At 46.3% G+C, this 26,526-nt stretch overlaps 2 protein-coding genes across 4 annotated transcripts in view; one reads left to right on the top strand and one right to left on the bottom strand.

Moving 5' to 3' along the window:
- slc8a3 (solute carrier family 8 member 3) overlaps positions 1-21,784 on the bottom strand; it is a 71,927-nt gene extending 50,143 nt beyond the window's left edge. For both annotated transcript variants that reach the window (XM_084012835.1, XM_084012836.1), the window contains exons 1-2: positions 21,425-21,784; positions 14,368-16,235 (exon numbers count right to left, since the gene is read on the bottom strand). In XM_084012835.1, the coding sequence (XP_083868961.1) occupies positions 14,368-16,148 (1,781 nt within the window). In that variant the 5' untranslated portion in view covers positions 16,149-16,235; positions 21,425-21,784. The remainder of the gene's footprint in view (positions 1-14,367; positions 16,236-21,424) is intronic.
- Positions 250-26,526, top strand: part of cnih1 (cornichon family member 1) — a 196,164-nt gene continuing 169,887 nt past the window's right edge. For both annotated transcript variants that reach the window (XM_084012865.1, XM_084012863.1), the window contains exon 1: positions 250-257. The gene's annotated coding sequence lies outside the window, so the exon portion shown is untranslated. The remainder of the gene's footprint in view (positions 258-26,526) is intronic.

The raw sequence follows: 26,526 nt of genomic DNA, 5'->3' as shown, positions 1-26,526 counted from the left end.
GTATTAAATATAAAAAAAACGATGTCAATCTAAAGAGAGTTAATCAGGAACTATGTCTATAATCAATTTATCATTTTCAAGTAAATTTCAAGGATTTGCAGGTTTATTTTTATGCTCAAAAGTCACGTATCTTAATATATTTGGGTTTTAGACTTTTGATCCGAACAAACAAGCCCTTTAAAAACATTCCTCCACTGTTTGCTTGACATTTCAGAAACAATCAATCAATGAAATGAGGAAAATACCGGAGGGGGGGATTCATCAATAATGGAAATCATCGCTACTTGCAGCCATAGCAACAAGAGTTTAGAAAAATGCGAACTCTTGGCTGCTGGGAACTAATCGCCGACGCTTCACAGCGAAGATTACTTCCAGCGCTGACAATGAGATTCATCAGCCCGAGTATTCTTGAGGTGGCAAACACCTGCACTAATCCAGACCTGAATGATGTCCCCCATCCATTGTACGATGATTAAATCATCACCCCCCCCCCCCCCCCATCAATGTTATGAACCAGACATTCATCAAGTCCCCGTCTAGCTTTAGCTAGAAAGTGAGTACCGTGAAGCTGAGGAGGGGAGGAGCATCGCCACGCAGCCGAGCACCAGAAAAGTAGGGCATGATGGGTAAATAAGACCCAGTGACCTCTCAGGCTGCTTCAAAATAATTACTTGTATTATTAAAGCATGTTGTAGGTCAGTATTAGCTGATAAAATCAACAAAAACTATCACCCGTCTGAAATCAAGGAGCCATTGTTTGAAGAATAACCAAGCATTTTAACTGGTTAATCTGCCACCGCCATCACTGGAAATGGGGACCCGTGTGAGTCTTAAAGGGGGTCAAAGGTCGGCCTCAAAATCCAAAACAATACCAAAATCAGGGCAAAGAAAAACCAAACTACCTGTAACGTTAAGGCCACAAATCTTAAATACTTGCCTGTAAATATTATATGTCTGGGGGCTTTTATTTTGAAAGGTAAGGACGGGAGGTGGATTTGGTACGAGCCGACTGTGAAATCCCAAAAAGTGAGAGAAATAAAGCCGTTTTCTGGTCATCTGGGAGCATCGGCCCTTTAATACTAAAGTCGGGAGCCTCTCCTCCTCCTGGGCTTTCGAGCGTTGCCGGTGAGCTTCAGGTGGAGAGACTTTCTTACAAAACAGCATTTTTTTGGAATGAAATCGCTCAGCTGTTCCGGCTCGCTGCCGCTCCCCCCCCCCCCATCCTGCCTCTGACAGCAATTAAAGCAAGCAATCTCACCGAGGCTTCAATACCGGCTCTTCCATCAGGCACTGCTTTGAAACTGTCACTACTGTGTGTGTGTGTGTGTGTGTGTGTGTGTGGAGAAAGACTGGGGGGAAAAAAGACAACAACTCTGAAAGCCATGAAGACGAGCAGAGAGAGAGAGAGAGAGAGAGATGAAGGAGAGACAAAGAGTCTGACCAAAAAGATCACCGCTGCGTTGGAAACAGTTTGTTCGGCTTGGCGGCGCCGACGCGGCGAGGACGCGGCGAGCGTGTGCTCTCTGCCAAAAAGGTGAATCCCTATTTATGGGGCCGCAATTATCATTACATAAGACCTCAATTATTCAGCTGCAGTTCTTTCAGCCTTTCATTTATTAGTCATAAGCTAAGAGCCCTATGTCACACACACACACGCACGCACGCACTCACTCACTCACTCACTCACTCACTCACTCACTCACTCACTCACTCACTCACTCACTCACTCACTCACTCACTCACTCACTCACTCACTCACTCACTCACTCACTCACTCACTCACTCACTCACTCACTCACTCACTCACTCACACACACACACACACACACACACACACACACACACACACACACACACACACACACACACACACACACACACACACACACACACACACACACACACACACACACACACACACACACACACACACACACACTAACATCAGGTGTGTGTGTGTGTGTGTGTTGTATTACTGCTCTTGTGACACAACTCTGTTTCATATCTGCAGCTGGAGGGAGAAAATCTACAGCTTCTTATGAAATCTCATTTCCAGCCAACAATCCTTCATCAATCTATATCTGCCCCCCCCCCCCCCCCCCTTCGGGCACGGCATTTGTTCTGTTCTTTCTTTTGCTTCCTCCATTTCTGCGTTCATCAGTAGGCAACAGATATTCTATACTCCCCCCCCCCCCCCCCCATTAACATTCTGATGGAACGGCCCGGCTGTAGATGACAGGCAGCAGATTCCCATTAGCCGGGCCGCCATGCAGCGAAGACAAGATACACTGTAACATGTTTAACCACACACACACACACACACACACACACACACACACACACACACACACTCACACTCACACTCACACTCACACTCCGTCTTTAATCTGCGAGGACTCAGAAGCAGGACAAACTTCAAACGTCCGAAGATTAAAAGTGTCTCCGTCTGCCTTCATCTCGACTCCCAATCACCTTGTCTGCGTGGTTTGTTCACTCAAACGAGGTTCGGGACTCAAACTTCGGGTTAACGAAAAGATAAAAACATAAAAAACAGTCGAGCATTACGCCTGGTAATTTCCGACAGATCGACACTGCGGTAATTTGCGAAATTAACCGTTTCGTAAACAGCGGCAAAAAGAATTAGAGCAATTTTTGAGGATGTGGGAACATCAAAGGGGGATTTTCACAAGAGGATAGATGAAAAACAAGGCAGGCTTCAAAACGAGCTGTTTTAAATATCTCAGAGGATTGACTCTCGTGAACCAGAGCGGGGGGGCATGAAGGAGGGGGGACACCGAACACCGAACACCCCCCCCTCACATGGTGGAAGCGAGAGCAACTGCATTTCTGCCCACTTTGATCTCCACATGTAGAAATCAGATCCTGCAGTTAGTTATCAGAAGTGAAATAATTAGCTTTGCTCCCTGACGGGGGTCCCGGTCGTTGCACCATTAAGGCTCCGACCCCGGGGGTTCGAGTCCAGCCTAGGGGCCCTTTGCTGCAAGTCATCCCCTGTCTGTGTAACTCACGATCAAATGGAGCACAAACGCAAAGAACCATTAGAATAAAAATGTACATTAAAAAGTCTGATTACATAATCAGTGTAAAAGGTCCATTTTGCACTGAAGAAAATTAGCATCATTACTATAAAGCAGGGTTGGACTCAGTAATGATCATAAAATCCCCAAATTGTAATTATTCTAATAAATCTATAAGGAAATTATTGAGAATGAGGACATTAATGCAAGGCTGTGTGACTTGATTTCAGCACAAACCATCAAAAACGGACTTTCACTTATTCACTTTCACTCCTTTCTGGTGGAGTTGGACGACATGATTGGTAATGTGAAGCTGGAGCTAGCCGCTAGTTAGCTTAGCATTAAAAGACTGGAAACCAGGGGAATAAGCTAGCCTGGCTCTGCACTGCTAAAAGTCAGTATTTCAAATATTCACATTAAAGCTCGTTTGTTTAATACCTAGAAAAACATGTCTAAATATAATATATAATGTAATGTAAATATACATAAAAATAGGAGATGCATACCGATCGTCACATCCAACTCTCAGCGAATGAGAAAACTGATTGAAATGCTTTAAGGTCTCTCAGCCGTATAAAGTCTGTTCGCAGAAATAAAAATGAGAAACTGAGAAGCTGCTGTTAACAGATCTACAGTGTGAATGGTCCTTTGATGCTGCAAGGGTCCCGAGGGTCTTTCTTAAACTGGGAAAAAATGTAGATACACTTCTCTGAAAAACTTAATAGAAATAGTTTCATAGTCTCATGGAAAGCAGACTTCAACGCAGGCAGGAAACGCAGACAAATTAATATTGTTCTGATGAAAACGACAATAAAGAGACACGAAGAAGAGGACGGTTGTCGGATAGAAGAAGTACAGAAGTGAAACGTGACACTGAAGCCCGTAGAGAGATCAGTCGGTTCATACATCGGAGGTTTTAAATAGACCGGTCTACTGCTGGTTCAAACACCCCCGATCTTCCCCCCCCGCTTTGGTACGGTCCGGTTCGTACACATGTGTTTATATGTGCCTCATTAAGACACGATCGCATATAAAAATCTTAATTTTTTCTTTCAAATAATGAACATATCATCATAGAATGACACTCAGGTTATTGTTTTCTGGCCAATCTCCCAAACATCATCATCTCGCTGATCTCAGACACAGATCTGGCCCGACTTCCTCCTCTTATCTCTAGAACTGGAGGTTTTCTTTTCCCCGCAGCAATTGGCCGCTACAATGAATGCTTGTTGTGAGGAAATCCAATCCCATCTACAGTAATCTACCCCCCCCCCCCCGAGGTTGGATGGTATCTAACATGACAGCTTCCACAACTGTGGCAGGAAGGCAAATGGAGTTTTGGGAAGGTTTACATCTCGAGGACAGCCTCTCATTTCCGCTCACATCGGTCTGAAGGTTGACATGTTTTATTCTCTATAAATACTTTGGTCCAAAAATAACCTGCACATGTGTGTTGAGCATCAGCAGCTTCACTTCCTGTTAGAGTTGACATTTTAGGAGAAATAACACAAAAAACGATGGGAAAATGCTGTTAAATATTCTTAAATTGTTCAGCTTTGTGATTAATCATAGTATTTAGTAACTTTGCTGTGTCATTTATCATCGGGAAAGTCATTTGAGACTTTTTAAAAATATATTTCAAAGCCAAACAAACAAATTGATTAATTGGAAAACAAAACACAGATTATTCCGTGATGAAAATTCATCCCTAAACTGCACGTTGCGTCCGATCATCGCCATGCATTCTGGTTTCTGTTGCTTGTGCATAATAACCAGTTGGAGCAAGTTGTGTCGCCTCGGCCGCGACACTGAATGATGTCGGTTCGGAGTTCTCCATCCAAATGACAATTACAGGTTGAGACAGAAGTAGGCCAGCATCTATAAAAGAGGGAGAAGGCACATACGGAGGCATTGCTGAGGCTTTTAAATAATAAATACCAGCGGTGGCGGGGTGAGAAAGAAATGAAACGGAATTAGAAAAACACAAATGAAAAGACATTAAGACTGAGATAAATGGGAGGAGGATGGAACAAAAAAATCCAAGAGAGGGTGAAAATAGGCTGAGAGAGATAAAACCCTTGCCAGGAACAAGGCATGATAAGAGACAGAAGAACATGAAAAGAAGAAAAGGAGAGGGAAATGAAAGGGGCGATACTGGGGGAGATTAGGTCGAGTGTTGTAAAGAGAAAGAGTCCCGGAGGCCTTGGCAGAGCTGTGATCCAAGCAGCGTAACCTCTTCATCTTTCACCAGCTCCCTCAACGTGACAGCTCGACCCATCTCCCGGACCCCAGAGGGGCCAGCATGGGCACTTTTGTTTGCCAAACTGACCCTCCATGGCTCCCATACCCAGCCTCCACCTCCATCAGCGAGCCTCCAGCATGCACACATGCATGACGGCCCAAGGTTGGCCAACACCCGGCACAGGTCCAGTTCAAAACCACCGCTCTGACAATGTGCAGTAAATATACCAGTATCTCCTTTTAGCTCCGTTTTGGTCACCACCAACGTCAGAAAATAGAAGCATCTTGCTCGTCTGTCTGTTGCTGAGAAGGCAGCGTACAGAGGAATGTTAATGTTATTATTTTTTACTAAAAACAGCTGCTGCTGCTGGAAGTGATGATGGTGAATGACCCAAAACAAAGTAGTGAGTAGTAGCTGAAAGACACTAAAACGCTCTGTGGAGCTGACGAGAAATGTGGATTTGGGTGATTATTCTATTTGTGTCCACTTTCACTTTACGGAAAGTCATTTGATGCATAAGTATTGATAAGTGCAGCTTTACATTTTTAAATATATAAGTAGACATTTCTTGACAAGTTTATTTTAACTGATAACCAGTTTGTTAAACCAATTTAATTCTTCTAATTTTGTTCAGTTGTTTCAAGAAAATAAGGATTTTGAGACCAAAATAACCCAGAGAGTTGTTTTTGTAAACACATAAAGAGTATAAACCAGAAAAGTAAAGAAAAACAAGATGCTCAAGAGACGCGGAACAAACAGACGGTTCATACATTGAAGACTAAAGCTTTGTTGAATGTGGACTTCATCCCTGCATTAAAAAAAACAATAAAACTTCCTTCAAACCCCAACACGTATAAAACGGAGACGTCTTATCCCCGAGGCGAGTGACAACTTTGGAGGGCTAAGATTGTCTGAGTTGAGATTTTCCTGAACAAAGGCTGAAAACACATAAAACAAGAGAGGAGCATAAATATAAACTCCAGGTGAGACAAGAAACCCGGAGGGATTTTCACAAAAAGCTTCTCGTCTCGAGAGTAAAGAGACGTCACAACTCGACAAGAATAGAAATCCAGCTGAATATAGAAGTTCAATACAGAATATAGAATAGATCTTCTATTCTATAGTCGCCTGCGTTTGGGAATCCTCCTCCTGTTCTGGGCTGACCTTTGACCCCGGCTTGTTTACGCCACCCTGAGGAACGCCGCTTATGTCAGACATAAGAAGAAGAAGTTTTAGGATGCAAAAATATTTCCCTCGTCTCCCATCCGTGTCTCTGTGCCGCCTTCGCTCTCCTTAAGACGCACAATCTCACCAAGGAGCCATTAAACGGCACAAATCGGCATCCGGCCTCGGCGACGGGAGAGATACCGCTCAGCCAAAACAAAGAATCCGTGACAAAGAGCATCAGAAGCAGACATCCCATCTAAATATAGAAACACTGCAAATAAAAGTGAGAGAAATCCCATCGGCTCTGTGAAAGTCCTCCTGCAAACGCGAGTTCATTTAGCTCGGAAACACAAATCGAGCGATTTCTTTCTCTCTTTTTTTTTTTTAAACAGCTGATTGAGATCCATGCTGACTTTTGCACCACAGAGCTGCTGCCCCGATGATGAGGAGGAAAGAGGAGGAGGAGGCACGGGAACAGGGATGAAGGGTGCAGGATGTGGATAGACGAGTAGCAGGAACTACGGATGCATTCTGGCGCATTTTCTGCTGCAGCACCGTGGGAATAATACCCCCCCCCCCTTAAAGGAGGACCCCTGGTCCGGCCTGACACATGGAGGAGGAGTTGCCCTAGGACTGTGGATGGTGTGCAGAGTAAAACTGGAGTGAGATCACAGCGAGTCTGGGTTCAGGGTGTTTCTGGAGACAGACCCCCCCCCTGCAGAGATGGAGGGCTGTAGAAAGCAGAGGCTGCTAGCCTGATAATCAAAAACAGGAGAAAGAAAAAAGTACTTCCACAGTGGAACAGTGGAACATGCACCGATGCACCGATGCACCGATGCACCGATGCACCGATGACAGGGCTGCACTTGTCGGGGGTCAAAGGGCAAATAGGGGAGGGTGTTTCAGCAGGTTTCACAGCACTAATGCGTGTCGCCGACCGACTGACTGAACAGATGAGAACAGTGATTTTCTATCCAGAAGATGGATGCAGGTAACAAGCCGACTCCTAAAAACGTCTCCTTCTCTGCTAGTCTTATAAATGTGTTTAGATTAAATCATCAGAAATAACCCAAACATTACCAATCGATACCTCTATTGATTTTTTTTTTATGTTAAAATGCTAATTCATAGTTTAAAATGTCGGAAAATAATGAAACATTTCTCAGCGGCCGAGCTAACAAATTGGGAATTCGACTAACAATCCTTCTCATTATTGATTAACCCAGAGCTGAACGCGCTTGATTAACCAATTAGCTGATTGTTCCAGCTTCTTCAATGAAAGGATTTAGTGTTTTTCTTTGTCTTGTTTTGTTGAATTTTTTGGACTATAAGAAAAAATGTTTCACAAATGCAGCAAATCTTCACATCTGAGACACTGAAGAGAGACTTAATGGTTAATCGATCATTAAAACGGGTGAATTTCATTCGTTAAAATGTTGAATCTTTTATCTCCACTTCAAACAGCAGTTCAAACCCTAGAAATATCCAATTCACGATTATATAAAAGAGGCGACAAAAGGTCGTAAAAATCGTTTGAGAAGCTGCAAACATTTCACATGCCTGCTCGACAGATGACATCGTTCATCAAAACCGCAACCCGAGGAGGTGACATCGTACCATCCGTACTGATGAATGACAGGTGATCTCTGGGAAGTGTAGTGCATAAAAAAGCAGCAGTAATGAGCACCGAAGACGCCGCCGCCGTACGTGAACAAGTGATGACAGCGATTTCCATTTTATGGAAAAGTGGACCGACTTCCACGTTTTAAAAACAACGCCTCATCCACATTCATTCATTCAGCTTCCTGCCGCGCTGGCCTTCGGGGCCGCTCAGCGCAGCGGTTCGTGTATCGCTCGGACGTCGAGAGCCGTTAGCCGACTTCACACGTTCCAATCACATTCTGCATTTGAACATTTGCAAACAAACGCCACGCTCTCATATGCTTTTACATTATTGTTTCAGGCAACGAGAGCAAGACAGCGGCAGCATGTCCTTCATCTCTCTCTTCTCAAACAAGCAGGACTACAAACACCATGAGCTCTTCTGGGATCCGAGTCATTTGTCATTGGGCTAAAATACTGAAAATCACAAGTTCCAGGTTTTCAAATTAAATGATTTTTTTGTCATATATGAACGTAAACGTTATGAGATCAATTAGAAGAAGGAGGGTCGGGGTTTTTTTCCCCACAAATTCCACAAAGTTCGCGATGTTCCTGCCTTTTATTCCAAGTAAGCTCCCAAAACGCTAGATCCTACATTTCCCAGAATTCAACTCAAAAGCATCCCCTTCAGATGCTAAAACTCCAATTTGCAATCCCCCAAAAAAAAAAAAACCCACGGCGAAATAACCCCGACTTCCTGTTCCTGGTTCGTTGACTTGCCGGCCACAGCCAATCAGAAGTCCCCACGTTCTCCTACTCGTCACCTCCGGGAGACAGACAGGAAACGTTTCTATTTACAGCCGGTCTTGATATGACTGAAGGCAGCATCACAGTACTTTAGCTGTTGACTCACAAACCCACGCTAATTAAGGAAAGCCATCCAACACTACAGTGTTCTCAGGTTTCAGGCTGTGGATCCGTACAAACGTCCCAGTGTGTGTTTGGAGGAGGGATCTGGGTTTTGTTTGTGTTTGTGCAGAGCTTCAGGAGGAAAATAGAGCACATGTTTAACCCAATTAAGAGAATTATCCTCTGGAGTGGAATAGTGTAAAGGGTCAGTTCACTCAAATTACACACACATTAAAAAAAAAAATTCTCAGAGACCACGAGCAGAATCCAGACAAGCAGATAAGAGTTTAATATGCAGTTTAAGTTACATATTTTCTTATTATCTGACCTTTAATTGTATTGTATTGTTTTGATGTAATGTGGGTGAAAATATGAAAAAAGGCTGACTTTGCTGTCAGATTTGGTGCAAAATTACGAACTAATCATATAGTTGATCTGTAGAAATAGTCCAGGCGTCCGCTGCCTTGCTGTGAATAGGCATGGGACAATACAGGGTTTTTTATCATGGATCGCAATTAAAAAAATATATATTTATATTTGTGAGAGAAGATCCCACAGGATCTGGTCCCTGAACGTATATTACCATTTTTGTCAACTGAGCGACTAGAATAACCTGAATAACTCACTTCTTTTTTCCTCCCCCTGAATAAAACTGAATTATGAAACCGTGTTTATTTGTTAAACATTGGCTAAATGCTTTGACAGTAAAAATGGGTCAAAACTGATGCACTTACCTCCATCCTAACTCGATTAGGCTGGAGAGACTGTCAAAAGGTTTGGGGGAGCCCGAATATCTGATCCCCAGTCAGATTTACACAGGGGGGGCTGGCGACACGCCCTGCACTGGATCGTGTTATAAATAAGCTTTAAGTTAATTGCATTCCCCCGACTGGGAGGAACAAACGCAGGGCCAGCATATTTATGGCCACTCAACCTAGGTGTGTGTGTGTGTGTGTGTGTCTGTAAGTGTGTGTGTGTGTGTGTGTGTGTGTGTGTGTGTGTGTGTGTGTGTTGTTTCTGTACAATATTTGTAAGCAGGAGCCAAAGTGCAAAAGCTACAATGAGTTTGCTAAGATAAGAAACGTCCTCGTGAATCTTCTAATGCGTTTGTATGTGCGTTAACAAACTGATCTGAGAGCTGTTAGCGCTACAGAAAACTATTTCACGCTTTCACTCAAAGCCAAAACTGTGCCGGTGCGACTTCCGTTTACCCTCCCTGGTTCACCTTCAACCCGACAAACGCTTATCAAGCAAATACTAGGAAAAACACAAAGTATGAGGCTCGTGTGAATAAAACAGAAGTGCAGCATTGAAGACGATTAGCTGAGCTGAGCTGATCCCAGGTCTGTGTGGAGGTGGGGGTGGGGGGGAGGACTGCAGGCCGGTAAGGTAAACCTCGTGGGTCTGGGATGGGATGTCTGCAAAAGTGCTGGCAGGGGGGAAAGCTGAGTGGTCAGCAGAACGAGGATCAGCACGGACATGTGTTCCGTCAATCACGACGCCCGGAGGGGCGACAGCTATACATCCAAGAGATATTAAGGAAAGAGGGTTGAGTAAGGGCACTGGAGGGGGGGGTGAGGGGGTAGGCCATGCATCTTCTCATGAGCACGTCCCCGTGTGATGCTATTTATAACAATACAAGGCAGGTTTACAGGCACAGGAGAGTCCTGCTCATATAGGCGTGACCACAATCGCTTTAGCCAATCCCGGGCTGCCCGCTGCTCATTTGTTTACGAATCCATCAGCGCCCGGTTAAAAACCCGCGGCGTCTCCGGGGACGGAGCTTCCCCATCGAGCAGCTGCGTCAGGAAGCCCGCGACCTTTAGCCATTAAATGTTCTCACGGGAAAACTCGTTCTATACCTGTGGTTGCCAACGTGGGGGGTCAGGACCCCCCTGAAGGGTCTCTAGATACACCTGATTGGTCACAAGAGGATTCAAAATGTTGTTCTAAACAGTGCTGATTGTTGATCGCATTATTCGGCTGATTTTTTTGTCTATAAAATGTCAACTTCATACGCCTTATTTTGTCCAAACAGTCCCAGAGATATTCAGGATTTAATTTGATCGACCAAAGAAACTAGAAAGCTGGAACCAATTTTGGCAATTTTGCCTTCAAAGAAACAAAACAACGAACCAATCGTCAAAATAGTTGCTGAAACAGAAAAGTTGCTGTTGATTGACTACTGAATTGCTGTACCACTAGTACTGTTGAGATAGCTCAAATGAGAAGTAATGCAATCGGACTCCTTTTTGCAATCAGAGGAGTCGCCCCCTGATGGCCAGCAGAGAGAATACATATGTAAGGCGTTCATCTTGGGCTTCACTTTTAAGAACTGGAGGCTAAAAAGGCTAAACGTGTTAGCCTTAACTAACCTATCAGGAGCCAATCTTTAACATGAGAGCCACCATCACCACCATGAAGTCCTCATTCAAGAAGACGAGGTTCATATCCGTTAGCTCGGAGCACGCCACCGCCACCGCCGCCAGGAAACGACATAACTTCCTGCTCCGTGCTGAGAACTACCGTCTGGCTAAGAACTGGAGTGATGTATTCCAGAGCTCCAGATTAGGACTGTAATAAATGTCCTCTCCGGTTGATAACAATGGACCCAAAGTGTGTCAAAAGAGATTGAGAGTCAATGCCTCGTAAAAGAGTGGGCGAGAGAAAAGGAAGAGCACGCGAGCCGAAGCATTATGTGGTCCAATTGTCCTAAAGGATCATCAGAGGAAACCCTTGCCCTTTAGAAGGCGAGCGCCAGTCTGCCCCCCGTTTAGTCGCAATTAGCGCCGAATTAGCAGCGGGAGGGAAAAACCGCTTTAACCGAGTGCCAAGGAGGGAATCCTTCTGTTATTTCGGCGTTTATGGAAATAAACAGAACATTTCCATTGACAATTTCAGTCGGAATATGAATGTGGAAGCGACGGCGGCAAATCAATTCTTTGTTTTTTTCTCATGTTGCGAGCGTGAAAACGACCCAGAGGAGAGCGTTCCAGACGGCGGGGGAGAAACATCCTCGTAATTATGCCTTTTAGTGAATATTCTACACATTCATCCCCCCTTTTTGTTTTGTGTATGGAAATGTTCTCATGAATCTTCTAGTATGCTTCTGGATGAAGCTGTCACTTCCGCTGCTTCCTCTTTGTCTTTTTTATGGATGCACACGGAATCTAATTCATCACTATCCGAGTGTAATTATGGAAATTTCTTGGAGATTTGTTGGGAGTTAAAAAAAAAAAAAGCCTCTGAGCGGGGGGAAGGAGAGCTTTTCGTATTAATGCTAGAGCGTGTTCATGCACATGCACATGAACAATTTTCATTGTTTTAACTGCTGATTAATGTCATGTATGTTTAGAGAGATCCATCATTTTTCTACAGAGAGTTTGTTAATAAGCACCGACTGTGAGTTTAGCTTAATATCCACTAAGAGTCTCGCGCTGCAGTTAAAGTGGCATCCTGTGACGCATGTCAGCGTGCACGTGTCGTACGTCAAAAAGGCCGTTTCCATGACATTTATGTCACGGTGATTTTTACGCTTATTATGTGATCACGTTAGCATTTCTTTGTAATCGCAGCCTCTTTAATGTCACATTACACGGCTGATCTAAAAGCCATATTTGATTCAAGCTCCTGCTAAAAGGATCAAGCATGTTATAACTTTTGACCTTTAACCTTTGCATGAGGATGAATTGTTCGGTGGAATAACAGTGTTAAATAATAAATCTGCACATCCTAAATGCACAATAGGGTTATGTTTATATAATAGGATAGGGATCCACCCCATCCTACTGGTGTAGAGATGATATCAAGGAATAGTTTGACTTGTCTTTTAATGAGAAAGAAAGAGGCAATCATTCAATTATTAATGAAGTCCTTTCTGTTATATTGAGACGTTGCTACTCATATGACCGCCGCTGCTGCAGCACGTATCCGTTCACACCGGCGTCTAACATCACAGCGCGATGCACAACACGATGGGCAGATCGATAGACCAGCATCCCCCCCCCCAACAATGCCAACAACATCACCGCAGTCTCATAATAATAGTCCACATCTCTCCCCCCTACTCCCCTGGCAGCCTTCGGGCCCGAACCATAAAGCCTCTCACATAAATCAAGCAAAAACCCTGAGTGCTCAGCAGGCCCCAAGAGCATGCTGATCACCCTGACGCTCATCCCCCCCCCCGCCCGCCCGCCACCGGTCTCCTGGGTACCCTCGGCCCTGAGGAACCCCTAACCCTAGAGCACACCCATGCCACGCACGTGCTGCGAGCGCCCTGATTGGTGGAGGGGAAGGAGGATGTCACTTTGATCCAGTGGCCCGCAGACCAATGTGTGAGAGGCGAGCGGATGCAAGCTGTGAAACAAACAAATCAATATTTCTCAGGCGTAATTCTGTACACACGCCAGTTTCCCCCCCGAGCACCGCCTTTACGTGCACGGGACTGAAAGCTATAGCAGCATACATACACGACCCGATGCTGTTTGTTACACACTATAGTGGTAGCGCTGACAAAGCTGCATAACATACACAATTTACATAAAACCCCCTCTATTACTTTCAAACAAAGCTTTGTTGTAACTGTGCCCAGAAGCGATCAAACCTGCCTGCTAACCTACAAGACTACGACTGATTATAAGGCCCATGACCTTTGTTGTTTGTCATTTTCCCTCCATTTATCAAGCCGTTCCTGTTCTTCCTCGCTGCTTTCTTTCAAATCGAAGCAGACGCGACACAGAAACAATAAAAAGAAAAAGAGCAAAGATCCAGAGATGCAACAGAAGCAGCAGGGATTAGAGAGGCGAGGAGGTGTTACTTAAGGACTTCCTGTTTCCACAGTTGTGTGACGAATCCCAAAAGTTGAATCCCCCATTGAAATGCGACGCACACACAGATTTGCTACCAAAGCGCTCTGATGAGAGCGAAAAGAAAAATCTCTTGACAGGAAAACAAGGGGATGTGGAGTGCACGCTCAGATGAAAGGCTACGCTGTCTGAGCACGTAAAGGAAACCAGTGTTTAAGATTCACGGTGACGGGTGAAAAACGGCACATGAGTAGGTTACCAAAGTATGTTCTAAATTAAATGATGTCAAGAGGTAAAAAAAGATCTTTGTATCAAAAGCAACAAAAAACGCTGAATGAGACACATCCGGCACACTGCTAACTAGCTTTGAAGCTAGCTCTCATGTCTTATATACTGTAGCTGTCAGGTTTATCACCACCAAAGTGCAAATAAGAAACAAAACACACAAATCAGTGGGACGCAAAAACAGGCATGGAAACAAAGGATTATTATTATTTATGACTCCTAAATGCACTTCGTTTTCAATAACCTTGCTTGATTTCAAAATCTGCAATTTATTATCCCATTGTTAAGATGCAAAAATGAAAAAGAGTTGCCATCTTACCAGGTCTCGTCGTTCTTGAACTCCAGCTCCCCGTAGGTGTCTTCGAAGTCCTCCCCTCCCCCCTTGGCAAGTCCCTCCATGCTGCGGTAAGGCACAATCACCGTCCCCCTCGCGCCGGAAGTCCTCAGCACTTTCACCTCCATGATGCCAATGCTCTCGCTGACGTGCAGCGCGTTGCTCTCGAAGGTGAAGATGCCCGAGTGGTCGTCGTCCAGGATGGTCACCGTGGCGACGGCGGGGAAGCCCAGCATGGCCTTCGGGTACGGGAGGCTGTTGGGCGACAGCACCTCGTCCTCCGTCTCCAGGACGCGCAGGTTGCTGAGCCGCACGAAAAAGTGCTCGTCCTCCTCAAAGATGTCGTCGTCGATGATGCCGATGCTGATCTCCTTGATCATCTCGCCGGGCTTGAACACGACCGTGCCCTCGGAGAACTCGTAGTCTGCGCCGGCATTGGCCGAACCGTCCTCCGTCTTGTAATCCACGTAGATTGTCTTGTTGATGTCGCCGCCCTTTCTGGTGATGGCCAGAATGGCGGCGCCGCAGTTCTCCAGGCACTGGTAGACGGCAGGCTCGAATGCGATCCGAGACACGTACTCTTCCGGCTCCTCCACGTGCACCTCCTGCACGCTGGTGCTCCTCTTCGCCTGCTCGGCCACATGCTTCTTCAGGATGTTGCCGGCGCCCGTCATCATGCGCGTCGCCTGGATGCGGTAGAAGGCGCGGCTCTTCTGCTGGTGCGAGAGGGCGTAGTAGTTGGCCATCTCGACCAGCTGGTCCAGCTCCTTCTCCGGGTGCTTCTGCTTCAGGTCCTTCAAGATGCGGATCATGTCGCGCCGGGACTCGTCCACCTCTTTGCTCTCGATCAGCCCGATGAGGTTGCTCGCCGCGCCACCATCCATGAAGTGGGAATTGACCATCTTGCCGTCCATCTCAATGCCCTTGGAGCGCTCCGCCTCCGTCTCGATGATGACACCCCGGTGTTTGTCGGTGCGGTACCTCTTGTGCATGAACTTGTAGAAGAGCAGCCGCCGGTCCGCCACCCACGCCAGGAGCACGCATATGGGGAAGAAGGCCAGTGTGAGCAGACCCTCCCAGACCTGGACCTCGTTGGGTGAAAACACCGCCAGGATCATGTAGAGCCAGATGTAGGCAAAGACGCTCCAGCCCGCGGTGATGAAGAACACCCGGAGGTGTTTGATCTTACGGACCTCTCCTTGGGGAATGACGGACACGCAGAGGCCAATGATGACGAACATATTGAAGGCTGCGCTGCCGACGATCGTTGAGGGGCCGAGCTCGCCAGACTGGAACTCGTGTCCACAAACCTCGATAACCGACAGCATGATCTCAGGGGCAGATGAGCCCAAAGCCATGAGCGTGAGGTTGGAGACCGTTTCGTTCCACACCCGAATCGTGGTGGTGATGGTTTCCCCGTTGGGCCTTTTGATGACGAGCTCCCTCTCCTGCGAGGTGATGACCTCAATGGCCGCCATGAAGCGGTCGGCGATGATGGACACGCCGAGGAACATGTAGATCATGGCCACAAAATACACGATGACCCGGGCGATCTTGTCTCCCATGGAGGGGTCCTCAGGATACCAGATGGGCAGGATGATTCCTGTGCGACACTTGGAGTTCCCGGAGCAGGTGGCATTGCTGGGGGTCAGCAGGGGGCTCGGAGTGGTCCGGGCCTCGGTGCAGAGGAAGGCGACGGCCGCGGAGACCAGCCCCAACCACAGGCAGGCTGACGAACCCGGCTTCACGGGCCTGGAACCCTCCATGCACCCTTCTTCGTCTCAAGGGTCCTTACCACACTGATGGTCCACCTGGGATCCAGCACTGGGCTGTGCTTTGTCTCCGCCCACCACCTAAATCGTAAAACAGACAAACCACACAGATTATATGGATGTATAAACATATTTATATACTCTAAAATAATAGAGACAGCTTTCAAACTGGGACAAGAGTGCTAAAACAATTGCATCATTTTGCCTTTTACGAGATAGATATATTCATCTTTTGCTCACTTTGCTCATTTTCAATCCCAAGATTGAGGAGCAGTGTTAGTAAAAGTCTTTAAGACTGTGTGTCTGAAACAAGAAAGGAATTCAAATGATCGCACAATCCGCCACTTCAATGTGTTCCTTCACAAACAGCAGCCACGAGACCTTTAGGATATTTACGAGAGGCTGGCTGGAAATTCATGAGACTTTCAGGTCTGTAAACCACTATCTGAACAGTGTAGATAACATTACTTTATTAAACAAAACCACAGCCTGTGGGCTCATTTCTAAAAAAAAAAAAAAATCATAAAGTGTATTTTCAGCTTGGATGTGGATCCGTTGCGCCCCCCATAATGTGGACTTGAGCATGATTGTCTGCAGATCTCGGGGGGTAGCAACACAGCTTTGAAACCAAACAGCTCGCTCAGCAGGCGTGCCGTGTTGCCAAACTAAGCACTGTCCAAAATGTCGCATTGGCAAAAAAAAAAAAAAAAAAAAACAGAGGGGGGGAGGCAGGAGACCATCAAGAGGCAAACTGGAAACAAAGGGTACAGATGTCCCGTCCAAATTAATTATATCCCAACTCTAAATGCACACTTACCACTCCCGCAAGAGAGAGCAGCGTCACAACAACAATGCAGACGTTGTCCGAATTCATACCAGCTCGGGCTAAGTATCTCATGCTCTTACGGGATAGGACAATTATTTTGAGGCAAACAGCCGAGGGCCAAGAACAACGGGAAGAACAGTTGACCAGCCCAAACTATTAAGATACGAGCTGCTTTGAGAGATAACGCAGGAGGGATTTATTATAAAAAGCTCCCTGAGATGATTTGGCAGTATACGGGGCCGGGGGCCTCCTCCACACCTTCGGGTCCCTTAGACACACAGACAGTTTAGTCTAGAGTTTGAATGATCTCTTCAGAGAGACACAGACTCTAAGTTAATCATTTTGTCCCCAAATACCCTGGAGGATTCAAAGATGCCACCACTCATATCCCTTCGCTTTTGTTGAGCTAAATATAGGTTGAATGTTTCCACAGTTTGTTACGATTAAAGTGCATTCTTGTGTTCTGATTCCTGGTTAAAGGGTTTGATTACCTCTGGGGGGCCTGCCCGCGCCCAACTCTGTAGAGTGTGCACTCCTGGCACTTAAAGGCACTTTGGATAAAAGCATCCATTAAATGGCATGTGTGTTACACTGTCTAATGCATATTTCTTATTGGATCTAAGTCGTGTGTGCTGGATCTGAAGACTTTAAAAATGACTCCCAACTACTTGAACTCCTGGGTCACATTTTTTTTTTTGGAAAGGGTTCCCATCATCCAGACGGACCACTGGCCAAGTTTACATGGCTGACAGATTTTTCCAAATGCAGGTTGGATAGGCAAACAGAAGCTGGCATATTTAAAGCACTCACACCTATTAAAAAGGCAATTATTACACACCTAATGTCTGCAAAAAAAAGAAGCAATGTTTCAATCAACATCAGACTTTAGCAAAACCAATTCAGTGTTTAATAGACACAAAAATTGCATCACTATCTCGGCTTGAAATTAAATTCCCCAGATGTAAAAAAAAATAAAATAAAAAAAAGAAGATGATGATTGCAGAGCGGCGGGCTGATGGAGACGACGGAAAAGGGGACGACAGCAAACAGCAGCAGAAATGGGAGGCAAGGAACTTAAATTGAACCGAATCAGCAGAGCCGTTTACGTGGACCGGAGCCAGATACGCCATCCCCGGGAGGACCGACGGCGCCGAGCACAAACAACAACAACAACAGAGGAATAATTGAGACAAAAGTTGGGACTTAATGAGAGAGAAGTTGAGACGGAAGGATTTTGCGACCGTTACTCGAACCTTCAGAATAAACTTCTAGGAACTTTGAAATCTGACAGCAGGGATGGGTTTTCTTAAAGGAAGTGCCTCCTCCTGTTTTAGAACCAGATCAGTAAAACCATCTGTTTTACTGCATGTCTGCAGTATGATAGTCCTGGGGATAGGAAGGACTAAGTGATGGCCATTTAATTGTAAGATAAAATACCAGAGGAAGAGGATCCTAAATCCAAAGTATCAAATGTTTTTTACTTCGTACGATCCCATCATCTTTTATAACCGGGGTCAATCTCACCATTATTCAAGTCATTTAAAAAGGAAAATAATTCAGGCGTTGTTCTGGTGAATTTAGTTTTGTCTCTATTTACGCATCGAACACAGAGCAACATAAGCATTCATTTGGAGTTTCTGTCCACATTAATGACTGTAAATCCAACATCATCTCTTCTTTTAGCTCCGTTTTGGTCTCATCCGACTCCCGAGGGAAATATCTCGCTCTGTGGCTGCTAAAATGCTATATTGTGTTTACCAGCTAGCTAGCTAACTAGCAGGCTAACTTTTTCCATCTACGGTTAGGTACTGGGAATGTACTGTTTTGGCTTTTGGCTTCATGAGAGCCAAGAGAGTGAACCAAACCAGCAAAGATGCAGGGCCAGAAAAAAGGAACAACACACCAACAACAAACAACCTGAAATCACTGATTCCAGCAGCTTTCAACGCGTCCCTGCAGCTTTAAGGCCGATGTGTGAATGTGTGGAATCAGAGGAAAGTGATGAGAAAGAGTGTGTGTGCTCAGTCAGCCCACTCTGGATAAACAGAGGTCCAACACAAATGGCCAACAAGCCCAAATACCCAGAAATCCAAGAGCAAACTAGCAGAGCGACCAAACAGTAACTGTGGACAGAGCCGGCCACTTCCTGCCTCGTCCCATTACATGGATAGGGAAAGATTATCTATATATAACTACGGACGTGCCCGTTTCCAATCATGTCCCAAGAGACACATTACATATTTGTCCTATTCTAAAGAGTCATTTTAATCTTTTTTGTGCATGTAGAAATTAATCCCTGAATTTTACCTCAGTAAGCCTCAATATTGCTCCTAATACCACCACTACCTCCTCTCCTGTACCGTTATTCATGTTCCTACCAAAAGAAGACTATCCTGCATCTACCAACACTAATACAATGGCTACAACTGAAATGAAGCTTTTTACAACAGCAAAGTTAACTATATCGGCAATAACTTTATTATTTAAAACACGTTGGACTAGTCCGGTCTGGCATGGACCAGTCCTCGATAAACCCAAGTTGGTGCAAACACTTTGCATTGCTATGACTTTTTTCCTTCTGAAGACATGCAGGTCACATGGTCAGTTGTAAAGCATGGACATAAATAGACATAATTCCCATAATGCACCTCCCTGACTGGTAAATGCCTGCTAAACAGCCCCAGAACCTCAGAAGACTCAGGCTGAATGGTCACTTTTATGAGTTAGCTCAACTTCACAAGTCAAAATCTCGCTGGTAAATGAATCCAATGGGGAAGTATTGATTTGCTGGTTAGTTTGAGGAACCATATAATGGTACACAACCACATCGTCTATGTGAAGCTCATTAGAATACCTACAATCAAAGCTCTCAGGTGTGTGACCTCACAAGGAGTGTGCATTTTAAACATTGATTTTCTATCACTGTCAGTGGATGCAGAGTCCATTCATCGATGCAAACCAACATTAGAGCCGAGACCCCTTAAGTAGGAGCTACATAAAACTGTTTCCATACTTACTAGTGTATTTTGCATTGTTAACGTAGGAGGAGGACTGTTGAGGAGTTCTGCTGCCGAAACACGTTAAAAGTCCAACACCGACCACTATAAGCAAACATTCATTCTCATACAGAACATCCATATTGATACTACAATCCATTAGGCTCATACACTAAAGCAGAGCAATATTAATTAATTCAAAAAGGGGGTTGGACTGAAGGAGATACATATTCTTACACTGAACCTACAATTATTGTATGCATAAATAAATAAATAAAATTAATGATTTCCCAATAATTTTATTCCTGATGTAATACTAATCAAGTAATACTCTCATTTAAATTCATTTAAAGCATTTTTAACACAATGAGAGGCAAAATAGCATAATATTAGCTTAATTATTATTATTATTTAATCATATAAAGTTTGCCTAAACCAACAGAACAATTAAGTAAATCAATGCATCGCAGACTTTACAGCCCTGTTATGAGGGAGGAACATCCATAATCAATCGATTGATTTGTTTTAATAACAAAAATTATCTGGTTCCAGGTTGTTTTCTGATATTAAACTAAATATTCAAACCAAAATAAATTTGTGATTTTATTTTGGTGCATTTTTTCCCCTTCTGAAATGTCGATCAAACGATTAACCGATTAACTCAGCAAATAACATTACAGGTACGTGCAGCCCCCATATGATGCACACCTCTAAGAGAGTGGCTTTCCGTGGGAAAGGGGGACGTCCACGTCTGGTTCCCGGACTGATGCGGACCCTTCTGGCGCCTCTGCTCGCAGATCTCTTTCCCTATTTTGGGAAGAGCGTCTCGTTTAAAGGAGGCTATTTGAGACGCGCGCAAACACGGACTCAGCAGACACACGGAGAGGCTCAGCTGTTGCTGATTAATCATCACGGAGGGAGGGGGGCTCACTATCCCGATACCTGAGGGGGGAATCCCTGCCGGAGCACCCTGGGGCCGCACGGGAACTTATAGGGCGCGTGCAGGCCTACGTGGAAAAGACGCGCAGGGGAAATAGGGGAGTTTATATCCCCTCCTCTCTGAAAGTAAAACCCCGTTACACTTTCCTCCAAACCAACTCCCAGCAGGCCGTGCAGGAGAGGAATCAAACCCCCCCGATATAAAAGAAGAAACACCTGGATCATCCAGGTGTTTCCACCAATTAGCAGCAGGGGACCATGACAACCGATCATGTCAAATGGCACACCCCGTTAGACGGTTTACATCACGAGTCCGTTGCAGCGGATCGTATCTGCACGATGGTGATGATGATGGTGGTGGTGGTGATGGTGATGATGGGGCGCGAATGGGAAGGGGAGGCAGGTTAAAACCTGGTCCGGGATGAAGCGCTCCGGAGTGCCGGACCACATCACACCGGGACTCTGTCGCACGTTAAAACGCTCGTTAACACCGAGTCATCGGGACGTACCTGGGTTTGTATTCCGGGGAGTTTATGTAGAAACGGCTCCCTGTCCGCCACCTTTATTAGTAGTAGTATTATGGTGATGGTTCTTCAGATCCACCTCGCAGCAGTCTCGGTGTAATCTCGCCTGTTTGGAGTCCAAAACGTGCGTCTCGGACCAGAACCCCCCTCCCCTCCCTGGCGGATCCACGGTGTCGACGGAGAGGCAGCAGCCTCCGCTCGGTTATCGGCGGTTGGATCAAAAAACCGGTCCAGAGGTGATCGCCTTTCGTCCTCTCCTGCCTTGGACGCCCTCCTCCCCAGATCCTCCCTGTCTGACGGATTGACCGGGTCGCAGAGCTGTCAATGACGAGGGAGGAGGAGGAGGAGGAGGAGTGGGGAGGAAGGGGGAGAGGAGGAGGAGGAGGAGTGGGGGGAGGAAAGGGGGGTCGGTATTTTAAGATCAGAGATGGATCTTCAGAGCCGGTCCGCGCGGCTCTCCCTCCTCCTGCAAGCCGTGAATCAGCGCTCTCCTCCTCCTCCTCCCTCTCTCTCTCCCCGGCTGCGATAGCGCAGGAGATCTGATGATGGAGTCTCCCTCTCTTCTCCGGCTGCCTTCTCCACGCCAAACGGCCACACTCAGATTAATATTGAACCCCGCGTTACATTACAAAGGCCTTTAAGTTGCTCAGGTTCGGCACGTGGACTTTGCGCACCGCCGGGGGACGAGATGACCACGGCGCGTCCTCCTCTGCGCCGAGGCGGGGATCCGGAGACGATTTGCCGGAGACGATCTTTAAAAAAAAAAAAAAAAACGACAACGTCACACTCGCATAATAATAATAATTATTATTATTAATAGTAGGCTCCCGTTGTAACGCGGCGGAAGTGTGAAATGGTTGCGCCCTACAGCCCTCCGCCCCCCATCTTTAAAAAAAAAAAAAAAAGTCACACGGACTGGCTCGCTTAGCGCGCGCAACTACGTCACCATCGGCTGAGAGAGGAGAAGAAAACCTGCACCACAAAAGCACGAACATCATCCGGGCCCCCAGCCCACCGTGACAAGTGTTCACAACAGGAAATTAAGGTATCACCCAATTTCTCACCTCCACAAACCGACTGTTGGTCACGTGCTGCTACATTCAACACACACTAACGAGCGACAGCAGGAAGATCATCACTGAGTCACGTGTTTATTCTGCCATTGTGATGCATGGTGTAACCGCAAGAAACGGCTCATTTAATATAATCATTGCACCGCATATAATCAGTTATAACGTTCTGTCATATTAATATCAGAGCTAATCATATCGACAGGAAAGTCAATCAACATAGGTACCCCCCCAGTCACCTCCAGTTCTTAAAAGTGAAGCCAAAGCTTAAGTGCCTCAAACATGCATTCTTTCTAATGGCCATCAGGGGGCGACTCCTCTGGTTGTATGGAAGTCTTATCTTATGTATTATCTCAGTAAACAGTTTATGGTCTCAATCTCTAGTTTCAAGTCTTCTTCAATCCAGCATGATGTTCATTTAGTACATTATGGTCCATTTAGAGTCCACCAGACCAGAAAGCAGGGGATGCTTTAGGGGGCGGGGCTTACCTGCTGATTGACAGGACGCTACGCGGCCTCGCTGCAATGCTATCATGCTACAATGCTATCATGCTACAATGCTACCAGTGTAATTAGCTAGAAAGTTCCCTTTAACACTCAACTGTAAAGTTCACCTTGGATTACGGATCACTGGTTGCAAAACATTCCAAGATGGCGACGAACAAAATACCAACCTCAAGGCTTCAAACGTCGTCCACAAGCCACCGGGTGCAACCGTGACTCTAACCACGTCGTACATCTGTGTGTGCGACAGAAGAAGAACATGCTACACAGATGAGAGAACCTTGTAAGGGCCGCGGCCGAACCTCCTGAAGAGTAACAAGAAAAAAGGATGCAACTTGAAACGCCGTCTCCGTTGTTGGAGTTGCACTGAACGACCCGCTGATCCTCCGCGCGCGGCTACGTACAGATAACGAGCTTCACCGGGCCTCCATGCTGCAGCGTCGGCCGCTAACGAGACACACGAAGCCTCCGAGACGAGGATGCCGCCACCACCTCCGATTACAGAATCACACGGGGCCCAAAGCAGCGGCCTGAAGGTCCCGGCAAACCGAGCTCAGTGTTTGAAAAGTCTCTTCACTTAATTAGCAGTTACTCCATAATTAATTCTCATCAATCCACGGCGAAACAACACAGATAGACTTGTAGCCCTGATTTTATTATTATTTATTGCTCTGTCCTTTTTGGGACGGAGCATGTATGCAGAATCTAATTAGCCTGTTCAGACGTCCACGCTTGTTCAAATTTAAATATGATATTCAAAAAACAAATCTCTTCCGGGAGCGATTAGAGGGGGCCCAATCTGGTCTGGCGGGCCCTCAACACCACCACCTCCACCCTCCACCTCTGTGTAACGCTGTAATTAATATGGTGTTTTTAACGGAGTGCTCTTATCTGCAGGGACAAAAAGGGGGCGGAGGCAGGAAACACACTGGACATGTCGGTGCACGCACACAGGCTCTTCTACCTGCATCCCAGCATGCATCACATGATCGGAATTCAATGGCCGCCCTCAGCCTCCCTCATCAGGAGCCCTCCATGCGTTCGCTGATGATTAATGGATTACACTTGTAATCAACACACCGGGAGAGCAAGAGCAAGGACGGGGCGGCTTGATGGCCGCAGCCCTGAAATCGACTCGGTTGCATCCAATCGACTTCACCTCTGCTTCTGGTATACCCCCCCCCCCCGTCTTCCTGTTCTTGCACACTTCATTCAAACGTCTAGCATGCGGCAGCAGAGAATCTGGAGCTGGGAAACCAGAGAATAGTGCTGCACTTGCACTTTGTGATTCGGGTGTTCTCTCCCTCTCTGTGCATTCTGCACACGCTGATCATTTGTCGACCCGAGCTGCAGCGACTTTGCTGGTGAGAGAAAGAGGGGGAGGGAGGAAGCGGGGGTCATCGTGGGACTTAACACTGCAGCCCCCTCCGGGGTGACGTCCCCTTAAGTACGGTCAGTAATGAATAGTGAAGCTGTGAAATAAGAAAGGTAAGGTGTCACCTCGCATCAGGATCTGAAGGCCTCGAGGCTGGAGGGCCACTTCCTGTCTGTGGTGGATGTGTTTAGGGGGGTGGTGTGGAGATGGGGGGGTCAGACATGGAGCAAAGCACCAACCAGCCCTCGAGGACTCGCTTTTAAAAAAATGCATGGCTGGGTGTGGGGACACGGCGTTAAGGTGACATGGAAATACTGTGTTTGTTTTTTTTTTAAAAAGGGAAAGTTCACCCAAACTATAACGACCTCACTTCCCTCCGGAGCCGTCTTGGTGACGCATGAGTTCAACTGTAGTGCTCACAAGTCGGAATAATTACAGTTAAAAATCTATTTTCAGAAGGTGCTCCCGGAGACTGAGGGCCACAGAAGACAGTCTTTTATCTGGTCTCGGGTTCACAACATCAATCTCAGAGATCTCAAAACCAAAGTGTATCTAAGTAGTGGACGTGACATCCCCCGTTTGTTTGTGGACCGAGGTATTCTCTCTACTGGCCATTAGGGGGCGACTCCTCTAGAAGTCAGATTGCATGGAATTCTGTAAGAAAATGACTTCACTCTTGATTTATTATCTCAATTAACATCGGTTTATGGTCTCAATCTCTAGTTTCAAGTCTTCTTCAACCCAGCATGATGTTCATTTAGTACATTATGGTCCATTTAGAGTCCACCAGACCAGGAAGCAGGGGATGCCCGTGGTCGCCATCCTGGATTTGGCCCCCTTCCCAACCCCCTTACTTCCCACTCGTGCTCTCAGCTCACATACGATCCACAGAGACCAGTATTTGCACACATGCAGCGTCGGCCGTCGACGGAGCGAGCCCCTTCTGCAGCCGCCGCCATCGGAGCGGAGCATTCAGCGGCCCACTGGTCCGGAATATATTTGCAGAGCGGGGGGAGAAACCCGAGTACTGACTCCATTACATCAGAGACATGCAGAAGACGAGTGCAGTACTCTGCCCCCCCTTCTTGTGGTGCTGAATGAAAGAGGCCCAACGGGCGAGAATCAAGGAGGGGAGGAAGAGGGGATGAGACGGATCAAGGCGGAGGGGTCAGCCACGTCTCCACGGCAACGCAGCGGCCCCTGCCTTCGGTCCTGGGGAAGAGTGGAAGTGACGGCGGCGATCTGCGTCTGGCTCATTATGTGGGGAATGAAGTGCAACAGCCGGGGGGGGGGGGGGGCATTTGTTCTGCGTGGACTACCCCTCAGCTGCCAAGCGTCCGGCTATTTATAGAAATGAAATAGGGAGAGAGACCAAAAGGAAGTACAGAGACCATTTCCCCGCTCGCTCTCCTCCCTCCCTCCATGTAGAATAAAGTCTTTTTTTTTATTGTTTGATTCTGCAGCTCTCGTCAGTGAGTCAGGAGATATAACGGCTCCATCGCTTCCCATCCGAGAGGGATGGATGATAACGCACACATACTGTACATTACAGCTAGAAGATGGAAGACTCCCATCAGTCCAATCTTCAACTTTTGTTTCGTCTCTCCAGCAGAACAAAAAGCAGTGAATAATCATTATTTTTTTCCCTCTAAAAATAATAGTTGCTTCCTAAATTCTGGGCATGTGATGGTCATTTCAATCCGAGTCTGCCGTAGATTGGAAATTAAAGGGAAAAAATGACATGTTTGGACAATCTCACTTCTTCTACATTACAGGAAGTAATAAATACCGAAACGTTGGGCGACTGTCAAGTCGGGTTAAAGGATTCACCGAGGGATCCTCACGGAATGGGAACGTTATGTTTCTCTCATGGAACGGAATAATCACGTCTGTAATCTTCTTGTGAGAGAATACCGGCAGTAATTGATCTTACTGGGGGGGTTCATTCATCACCGGCCAAGAAGGCTGAGAGCCGACGGCTCCTTCTGCAGAGTGTCTCCACATCGGAGCCATGATGGCAATCTGACTCACAGAAGAGACGTCTGTCTGATTCTAGGGGCCACGGAGCTGGAAGGGCCCCCTGACAAAAAAAAGGATTACACTTATTTAAGTGTTTCAAAGGATGCTTCTTGTTTCTA

This window comes from Eutrigla gurnardus, assembly GCF_963514095.1.
Source record: "Eutrigla gurnardus genome assembly, chromosome: 7".
Lineage (NCBI taxonomy): Eukaryota > Metazoa > Chordata > Actinopteri > Perciformes > Triglidae > Eutrigla > Eutrigla gurnardus.
This window is presented reverse-complemented; position numbering and strand designations above follow the sequence as displayed.